The 10,825-nt window shown below is 39.2% G+C and overlaps 1 protein-coding gene across 1 annotated transcript; it reads right to left on the bottom strand.

Moving 5' to 3' along the window:
- Positions 1–782: 782 nt before the first annotated feature.
- Positions 783–2,068, bottom strand: LOC145790443 (uncharacterized). Its single transcript, XM_082868274.1, has 2 exons — positions 1,519–2,068; positions 783–1,424 (listed from the first exon to the last, which is right to left on the bottom strand). The coding sequence occupies exons 1-2, from the start codon at positions 1,954–1,956 to the stop codon at positions 897–899; spliced, it is 966 nt and encodes a 321-aa protein (XP_082724400.1). The 5' UTR covers positions 1,957–2,068; the 3' UTR covers positions 783–896.
- Between the last annotated feature and the right edge of the window lie 8,757 nt (positions 2,069–10,825).

Raw genomic sequence — 10,825 nt, 5'->3', positions numbered from 1 at the left:
TGGTGTCTTGTCTAACTTTGGATTCCCAACCGAGATGACGTACTCCGGTTGGAAGAGTTGGTGTCTTGTCCAACTTTGGATTCCCAACCGAGATGATGTACTCCGGTTGAAAGAGTTGGTGTCTTGTCCAACTTTGGATTCCCAACCGAGATGATGTACTCCGGTTGGAAGAGTTGGTGTCTTGTCCAACTTTGGATTCCCAACCGAGATGATGTACTCTGGTTGGAAGAGTTGGTGTCTTGTCCAACTTTGGATTCCCAACCGAGATGATGTACCCCGGTTGGAAGAGTTGGTGTCTTGTCCAACTTTGGATTCCCAACCGAGATGATGTACTCCGGTTGGAAGAGTTGGTGTCTTGTCCAACTTTGGATTCCCAACCGAGATGATGTACCCCGGTTGGAAGAGTTGGTGTCTTGTCCAACTTTGGATTCCCAACCGAGATGACGTACTCCGGTTGGAAGAGTTGGGGTCTTGTCCAACATAGGATTCCCAACCGAGATGATGTACTCCGGTTGGAAGTGTTGATTTGTTCGACTTTGTTACAGCCGAGGTGGCTATTTCGGTTCATGAATTTGTCTTGTTCTGCTGAAGTGCTTCGACCGTGTTATGTATTCCGATCGACAAAGTGTTCAAACGATGAGTTATACCGAGATGTTTTGCTGAAGACAGAACTGATTACAACCGTGCAAACACTTGCAAAAATTTGAATTTTTATTGATAAGAAATTCAGTACAAAGGTGGGGACAGAGCCCGGTTACATCAAAAGTGTTGAAAGCAAAAATACAAAAAAGAAAAGAAAACTAAACTAGGGGGGAGAGATTGGTGAACTCGTCCTCGCCAGCATCAAGGTTGATGGTAGGACTGACGTCTTGGGCACCGGGCTCAGCACTGCCGGGCTACTCTTGCACCTCGGCCTCCTCTGCCTCAGAATCTGTGTCATCCTCTCCATCTTCAAGTCCTTCCTCGGCCTCCGCTTGCAGAGCGCTGAATACGTCGTTCGCGTAAGGCACAAGGTAGACCGGTAGCGAAGCTGGAGGAGGGTTGGCAAATACATCGGTGTCGGAGCCTTGGCCGAGGTGTTCGCAGGCAGACTTCCAACCTGCTTTGAAGTAGATGTCTTGCGTTGCAAAGACCTGCTTCTTGTAGCTCTCCTCGGCCTCATTGAAGCCAGCGGTGTTTGCAGCCCGGCAAGCTTTCTTCTTCGACTTCTTTAGAGTGTCCACCTCGGCTTGGAGCTCATCTCGTTTTTTCTCGGCCGCATCCAGCTGGCCGAGCAGTCTGTTATTGTCGGAGTTGGCCATTTCAAGCGAAGACTTAGCCCGGCCGAGCTCGGCTTGAAGGCTTTCAACCTGGCTGGCTGTGTCGTTGGCTTTTTGCCTAAGCCGGTGGATGCGCTCCAAAACCAAGTGTTGTTTTTGAATGGCCTGCACAAAGAAGCAAAGTTGATCAGAAAGGGGACCGAGCAGAAAGGGAACCGAGCAAACACTTGTGAAATTTTTAAAAGGAATATCAACTTACCCTGGCCATAGACTTCACTGACGACTTGACCAACCGAGTGTCGGGGACGTGGTCGCTGCCGACCACGTCGCTCGGTAGTAGCAGAGCTTTTGACAGATCAAAGGCGAGCAGATGCTCTTTGTCACCCTTGATCGAAGCCGTCGCCGGGATGTCTTGGCCCCGGTGCTTCAAATGTGGGCGCCAGGCCGGCACTGGGGCGGGGGCGTCTGTTGGATGCTCGGTGGTAAGCTCGGTGACAAGCTCGGCGGACGGGTCTGCCCGAGCTCTTTTCCCGGCGCGCCGTGCAGAGGGTTCTCGGCTGGATTGCTCGGCGGATTGGGAGGCAAGGGCGACCACAGCGCTGCTGGATTGACCAGCAGTTGGCGACCGGGTTACAACGCTCGGCAGCTCGGCGGATGTGGCGGTGAGAAGATTCTTGATTCTGCTGCGTTTGGCCATCTCTTGTTCCTCGGTCAGGCGGATGAGAGGAACGTCTGGAAGGGTAGGATCTGGAGGTGGCGAAGGAGCCCGGAGGAAGTCAGTTACTCTACTCCGGCGCGGAGCAGAATACCTGTATGTCGGTGTGTAGCCAAGTAATTCGTTACAATCTCGGCGGGGATACCGAAGCACGGCCCGAATTGCTTCGACGTTGGGAAATTGATAGTTGGCTTGCAAGGCTTGGATTGCTGCAAAGGAAACAAGAAAACCGGTTAGTTACAAGATAAAACGTTAAGCTAAACCGAGCAAGTTTGAATGACTTACAGGAAGAACCGAAGTCCTTGTTTATGAACCAGCCCGGCACCTCGGCTGTTTCGTAATTGCCCGACACCCAGAAAAAATCATCGTCGTGAAGATCTTTATCCGGGGTGCCGGTCACAATTTTTTCCTTGCCTGGTCTAATCTTCAAGTAATATGCTAGGCCGTCACCGGTGTGGCCCATTGTGTATTGCCTTAATATCTCGGCTAGACCTAAGTGGGTGCCTAGTCGATTATTCAGTTCGTGAACGCCGTTGATTATTCTATAGGTATTGGTTGACACTTGTGTGGGTGCCATCCCGGTGCGACGAAGGAACTCGGTTATAAGAGGATTGAGCGGGAAACGGAGACCCCCTTCGACAATTGAGAGCACGGTGAAGGGGCATTGATCAAGTCTGCCCCAGGGTGTGGTCTCTTCTTCTGCCAGTTCGAGATGAACATCGGCCGGGATGCCGTAGTCCTCTCTGAAAGCAGCTAGTGCGGCCAGAGTATCCACTAGGAAGCGGAATTTCCCCATTGGTGGCCGGCCTAGTGTATCCCGGCTGAGAGGTTTGGCACTGGTTATTGGATGCTTCTCGGTCCTGAGAGCCTCAGGAATGACAGTGGTCCCCTTGGACTCTGCAGGAAAATGATGGTAAGTGTTAGGTTTGGGCGCGGTCGCGCAAAAAGAGCTGGATTTTAGCTCGGTCATTAAGAGTGCCAAACCACCTCGGTTGTCTACTCTATCTAAGGAGCCCGGTCGCCCAAGTAGACCAGATGCTAGCCCGGTTGAGCGACAAAGTCCTTTTGGTATCTCGGTTTGTGCCGGGGTTGCGACAAACATGTTGTTTGCCCGGTTTGATTGGTTTTTTGGATCAAAATAAGACCGAGAGCCCGGTTCACCCCAGTTCTTCAGTGTTCTTCAGGAAGACGAAGAACACCAAGAACAGTAGGAGGTTTGAGACGTTTTCTATGGCCTATGCCCTAAGGACTACGTTTTTGTGCCCTAATGTGTGCAATATGAAGGAAAATAGCAACAAAATGAGGGTGGAATGACTTACCAGTGAAGGACAGGGTCGTGTCCCTCGAACACGAAGAATGGCAGTCGAGTTTGAGGAGAAGGCTTGAGCTTCAGAATCGTCAGAAATGGAAGCAGCAGTAGGAAGAAATGAAATGATGGGGGTCGTGTATATGTAAGCATGAGATCGCCCAAATTCAAATTCTGACACAGACGGCGGGTGGGCTGCTCGATGACCAATGGCAGCCCGCCACGTGTCCCTATTTATGGCGACGTCAGGACTGAAGCGACGGGTTGAAGAGTCGAAGAGCCAGCCGAGCTACTTTTGGAGAAAAGATGTCAGCCGGGGAATATAACCGGGCAAGTTTGCAGACAATTATGTTAACTAGCCCGGACGAGGTTCGGCGTCTTGAAGACCGGAGAAATGTTATCTCGGTCGAAGTGAGTAATCCCAGTCACGCTTTCGCGGACGGAATTAAGGGGCAATTGAGAGGGTGATTTATGATCTGGAGTTGGGCCGAGATATCGACCGAGCAGGTTGAAAGCCCAGCAGTGCATTGGGCCGAGATGATCGACTGTTCGCCCAGAGAAGGGCTGCCAGAACTTGGGCCGAGCAGATTTCGGGCTGTGTGTGCCACCCCGGACCGGACAGAAACTGCTCGGCAAGGCAGTGCTCGGTCGGACCATGATGCTCGGTCCGAGGATGGCCGAAGCCAGATAGGCCGGGTGACCGGCGCCCGGGAAGGCGCGGACATCTGAGGAAGTTGTCTGACCGGCAGAAAGGCCGACCCCAGGAGGCACCTCGGGCTAGGCTTTGCCGAGATGCCGCCTAGCCCGGTCCTCCTCAGTCTTGGCCAGTGGAGGCACCTCGGGCTAGGCTTTGCCGAGATGCCGCCTAGCCCGGTCCTCCTCAGTCTTCGCCAGTGAAGTGCTAGGGTATGGAGCACGGCATGGCACAACAACGGATAGGGCAGCTCGGCTGCCGAGCTCCAGCTGTGATGACAGGCAGTTGAGGTTAGGTGATGAATGGCATGGTTTATGCTGACAGATGGGATAGCAGAGCCACGTGTCAGGAGATGACTGGGAGTGGATATGGGGCTCAGAAGGTATATAAGCATGTCTGCGCCCCCCATACGCGACACACGAACATCTCTGTAAGGACTTCTTACACTCAAACACTCTCCCTTCTCTCTATCCATCCTAAGGTGTGTGCTAACTTGACCGTCGGAGGGTTTTTCCGGCCACACACCGCCGGGTAGCTCACCATTACTTGCTCGCAGGTGATCGGACATCGACGGAGCTCGGAAGAAAGGAATACGGGCTTGCCGGAATATTTGCTCCCCGTACACTTATACTTAAGTAATTTAAGTGAAAGAATATAACTACAATCTGGGCTAGATTGTCCAACTTTCTTGTACTTAGGAAATTGTTGAAAATTGCACCTAAGTGAAAGAACATAACTACAATCAGAGTTGGATTGTCCAACTTTCTTGTACCTAAGGAATTGCTAGAAATTATACTTAAGTGAAAGAATATAACTACATTTCGAGCTCGATTGTCCAATTTTCTTGTCTTAGGGAATTACTAGAAATTGCACCTAAATGAAAGAACATAACTACAATCCGAGCTAGATTGTCCAACTTTCTTATACTTAAGGAATTGCTAGAAATTGCACTTAAGTGAAAGAACATAGGATTGTCCAATTTTCTTGTACTTAGGGAATTGCTAGAAATTGCACCTAAGTGAAAGAACATAACTACAATCCGAGTTAGATTGTCCAACTTTCTTGTACTTAGGGAATTCTTAGAAATTGCACTTAAGAGAAAGAATATAACTACAAGCCAAGCTGGATTGTCTAACTCTTTTCCCTTTGAACTAATAGTTGTTCAAAAATTTTTTGATCTTTCTCTAGCTTGCTATACTGTCAATCCTGATTAATATCAGTAACTTGCTAGTTTCTTGGAAAGGGATGCCAGAACTTATCTTTTGGTGACAAGCTATGCTTAAATGTGGCTACTGCTACTTGATTTGAACAATCCTCCTCAACTTCATAAAAGGTCTCCCAATAAAGTTGGGAATACTACTTGAGGGTTTGGTCAGGAGATTTTTGGAGGGTGAGCAAAGCATTCACTTCCTTACCACGCTTGACGTTGATCACAAAGAGCTTTGCATAATCTCTGACAACTGTTGCCAACTATCAATAGACCCTTCAAGAAGCTTGCCAAACCACTGGCTGGCTACTTTCCCTAGGCTAGATAGGAAGACCCTACACATGAGTGCCTCATTCTTGTTCCAAAGGGACATTATATAGCTGTAGTGACAAAGATGGTCCAAGGGATCTGACCGACCATCATAGAGCTTGAATGCTAGCATATTAAAATTTTTTGGAGGCTCCATGCTATTAATCCTTTAGGGGATCAAATCAGGCCTTGGTTCTGTTATCCAGACCATAATTTCTTTTGATGCTCTTCAAATAGGTGTTGAACTCCTCTATTTTGTTCGGATAGGTGCTAGAGCCCAGTTTTGTTTGAGCAGGTGTTGGAGTACGCTGTTCTACTTAGAAAGATGCAGGAGTAGGATATTCTGCTTTTGGATTAGATGCTGCAACACGCTGTTTTGCTCGGGCAGGTGTAGTTGCAGGATGTTCAACTCAGATAGATACAGGAGCAGGATATTCTGCTCAGACAGGTGCTGGAGTACGTTGTTTTGCTAAGAAAGATACAAAAACAAGATGTTCTGCTAGGAAAGATGCAGGAGCAAGATGTTCTGCTCAAACAGGTGCAGGATCAAGATACTCTGCTCGGAAAGATATAGGAGCAGAATATTTTTCTCAAAAATTGCCCGGTCTAAACTAATTTCCAATCTTGAGTTGCCTTTTTGTCCGAGGTTGGAGTTGACATTGCTTCAAAGTTCTAACTTATTTAGACAATTCCTTGAGTCGTTTGTCCATTGCATTGATGACTTTGTCTTTCTTAGCTAACTCATGCAACCAGATGTTGCTTTTTACTCGGCCTTTCAAGGGTTGGTCGTGAATTTCATACTCATATCGTTTACGTAGAGCTTCCACGTCTAATGGGCATATCCATTGAACTTGAGAGTATAAAGCGTCATATTTTTCACCGATTGATAGGATGGCATTTTTTGCCGTCATTAATGATTGAAAAAAAAAATGAACTGAAACTAGCAAAGAGTAAAAAAAAGGCTTTTTGTAAGTTTCCCATAGATGTGGTGGGTCAAAATTGAACCACCTTTGCTGCGGCAGCATTCCGCTCGTGAACACGATAAAACTTAGCTTGAAACACTCAAGAAAATACGAAGAGCCTAGCTGGTGGACAGTCAGGGGACTCTCCAATGCTTAAGTTAGTGGAGCAAGAAAATAAAAAATAAGAACAATCCAAAGTAGTGTTAATTAATTGTCTACCATTTTCCTTACTTGGTATGGCTTTATATAGCCTAAAAAATGGCTCTTGGAGTTAGTTCTACTTCCCCTGCCATTCCTCATGTTCAACCCACTTTTTGTGGGATCATGTTCTATTATTGCGGATTTTTAGGAATGATTGGCCTTTAAAGTAAAGACCAAGTTTTGACCAAGTTTGCCCTTGAGGGCCATGCCCTATGAACCTAGCCTTCTGGCCTGGACCCTTAGACATAGTCTTCTGGTCCTGCACCTCTGGTTCTAGATTCGCATGTTTGGACCTGGACTCTTGGTCCTACACCTTTGGTTCTAAACTCACATGTCTGGACTTAGACCTCTGGTCTTGATTTATAGACCTGCTTTTCTGCTCATTGGAGTGTATCCTACTCGGATTATGCACATTTTTTGCTCGGAATGAAACTCCTTATTTTTGCCTCCCACAACAACTATTAATTTGTAATAAATTTCACATATTAAATCTTTTTTACACTTATTTTTTACTTCGATATTCCGTTATAGGTTAAAAAATATGTATGTATTAACTATAGCAAAGCGAAGCAATTTTAAAGACAGATTATAAATTTTAAAGTGTAAATCATAGTTAATGGATAAGACATTTTCGATTAATATAAATCAATATGATTTTAAAAGATTAAATAATATTTTGCACCGACCCACTTTTAATTATTACTTTTAAATTATTAATTTTTATTTTGTAATAAATTATACCAAACAAATGTACCATTATTGGATACAAAAGGACATGAGATGTAGATAATGTGACAAAAAGTACATAGAGCATCCATAACATGACCCTTCACCTAACAAATTGCTGGCCCCGACCCGCATCTTGCGTAGTTCTGACAACGCCTTGTTCTTTCACATTACTATTTGGGAAAAATTGATTATTTTCATTCTATTAGGATTTTTTTAAAATTTATTTATTTATTTTTATTAAGGTCCTCTAGTTTTTTAAGGAACCTAAAAACTAAATATATTTTGAAAAAAAACTTATAATAAAGAATTATAGTAAATTTTTTTTCAAGCTAAAAGTTCATTTGAGAAATGACTTTTTTAGTGAATTCTTAATTAAAATATAAGGTGAAAAAATCATTTGGAAAAGATTTTTTGATTTTTGTTAAGAAAAAAATTTAAAAAATAGAAAAAAAAATGGAAAGAAATCTTTGACTTTATAAAATGAACTAGCATATTATTCGTCCTATGCATGAATATAAATAAATAATCAAAAATTAATTTTAAAATTTAAATAATATATAAAATTTATCTAAAATATGTAGTAAAATGAATTATAATCAATGTTGTTTGGGATAAACTAAATAAGTGTACTTTTTGACTTTTTATGAAATATGGGTTGGGTATGGGTTAGGTTTGAAGTTATGTGGTAGAGAGATTATATGACTTAAATAAGATGATATAACTTAAATAAGATAGTAACTTTTTGACTTTTTTTTATTACGCCAAACCAAGCAAATTTTATTTATTTTTTTCAAAGTTACACATAAGAGAATTTTTATTTTGATGTTAATAATTGTGTGTTCCAAGTTCTTAATAAAAAAATATATGTCATAATTTAATTAGTAAAAATTAAAAAATAAATTACAAAAGTTATATTTACGATAAAATATAAATACATTTCATTTTATTAGTTTCATAATTTTAATTTACCATATGATAATAGTAATTACATTTGTTAATATACTAATTTTTTTCTTATTTTGTAAACCTAAAAATTTGTCTACTGAAAATTGTAAATTGTCTTATGTCATAACTCTTACGTGAGAATGGATTATGATTGATTTGTGGTGTTAGAGTTAGATTAAATATTAGAAGGGATCTAGAAGTTAATCGACTCAATATTTATGTCAATTTGGCTTTCACATGATCATTAAAAATGGTCTTGATCTATATCCAACTTATGAATCATTATCTATTTATTTATTAAATTGGCAAATAAATATTTGTAAGTATTTTTTATAATAAAAATATGTACATATTTTATGCATATTTATTAAAAAATTTGAACTTAAGTAAAAAAGTTATATAGCTATGTTAACACTATGAAATGAATAGTTATGTATATTTATGTATAGAAATAATTATCTAAGATAGAATCACCTTAAATCATAGGTCATATTTTAATCCTAATCTACACTTAATCTAAAAAATTGATAAGTTAATTACTAAAAACATATGATAATAATAAATTTAATAATAATAAGTAGAATATTTTATAATAATCAATTTATTAAAGTGTATTTATGTCTAAAAAAAATTATCAAGATGAGTGTATAATATAAATTAAAGTTAGTGAGATGTGGGGTTGCGCTCACAATAGATGTAGACTATTGTTTTTATTTTTAAATTTTTTTTTTTTTGGTAGTCAAGTGAAGTTTTATACCAAATTTATTAATTTGAAATTAATACTTAAAAATTTTAAACTTTTCAATATAATATTTTGGGTTCGTTTGGAATATGAGTTGATTTTTTAGCCTTTTGGTTATTTTAGCCTAGGACAAAAAAAATTCATTTGGGATAGACTTTTTGACTTTTTTAACTTTTGTGAGAGAAAAAATGTAATGATTATGAGTTGAATGTGATGTTTTTGTCTTATTGGGCTAAAAATCTATTTTATTTTTTTGTGACTATTTTAGACAAAAAGCCTGGGGTTTTTTCTTCCCAAACGAGTTCTTTTTTCAATAAGATTGACATGCCTATTTGTTGACTCTAATTTAAATTTTAAACTCTTTTTCAAATTTTAGTAGCCAATGATATTTTTTCTTTTTAAAAAAACTCAAAAATTGACATAATTAGATTAGAGTTTTGAACCTCCTAGAGTTCTTAGGATCCGTTTGATTAAAAATAAATAAATGATAAAAAGTGAAAATGGTAAAAAGTAAAGTAAAAGAAAAGAAAAGGAAAAGAAAATATATTTTCTCTTATCAACTTGATTACAATGAAAATTTTGCAAGAAAATAAGAATTCTAATTATATGTAACTATTTTATAACAAATTTAAATTTTCTTGTATTATCCTATGTTTTTTTGTAAGAAATTAGAAGCTTAATTATCATGCTATTATGAGTTGTACAAAAAAAAAAAAAAAAAAAAAAATTTGTAATTTCTACCATTTTTATGCTGAAGAAACTTATTATTATTTTTTTATTTCTTTCACTTTTTATCATTTTCTTTACTATATAGTATAGATGAGAATAAATCTCTGATTTTTTTAAATGAGTTAAAAACCTTTAGATTTTAGTGGCTTTATCATAATTAACTTACCAAACGATTCCTAAAAAAGCAAGAAGTTGTCAATAATAATATTTGAAATATAACTAATTTCTAAGGGGGAGTTGGAATAGTAGTGACTGTTGTGAAGTTTATGGGAATTATTTCGGATTTTATTTTCATCATCTGAATCATGCAATTTTTAAAAATATCGAGTAGAACATACTTGTAAAAAATTAAATTTATCGGATATCGATAGGCCCTTCATCAACTCACATTTTTATTGAATTTAATACTTATATATTTATTTTTTATATATACAAATTCGAGTTGATGAAGGATCTATCGATATCCGATCAATTTGATTTTTTACAGGTACGTTTTACTTAATATTCTTTAAAAATTTAATGGTTCGAATGATAAAAATAAAATTCAAAATAATTCTCATAAATTACATAACAGTCACTGTTGTGCGGCTGCACAACAGTGACTCTAACTCCTTTCTTAAGGGGAGTAAATTCGGTAAAAATCTTGCACAAAACAGAAAGGTCATCAATTTATGTATAATATTAGGGAATGCTTTTAGGGGTGTATACCATATCCATCTTATCATAAATTAGCATAATTTTATCATAAATTTTTGTAATATTAATTATAAAATTTGTAATCTCATCACAAATTAATGTCACAAAATATTCAAAATTTTATAGTTGATGTTGCAAAAATTTATGGTTTGATTATGATACTTTTTGTTGCGATAATTTGTAACAAAATTACATGTTTTATGACTGATGTTATGAAATTATGTGATAAAATTACGTCAATTTATATTAAAGTGCACATGATATAGACTCCTAAAGGCATGCACACCCTAACATTTCCTATAATTACTAATATGATTTCAAAATAGTTGGG

Source organism: Camellia sinensis, chromosome 1 (assembly GCF_055761805.1).
Source record: "Camellia sinensis isolate YWXY chromosome 1, ASM5576180v1, whole genome shotgun sequence".
In the NCBI taxonomy this organism is placed as follows: domain Eukaryota; kingdom Viridiplantae; phylum Streptophyta; class Magnoliopsida; order Ericales; family Theaceae; genus Camellia; species Camellia sinensis.
This window is presented reverse-complemented; position numbering and strand designations above follow the sequence as displayed.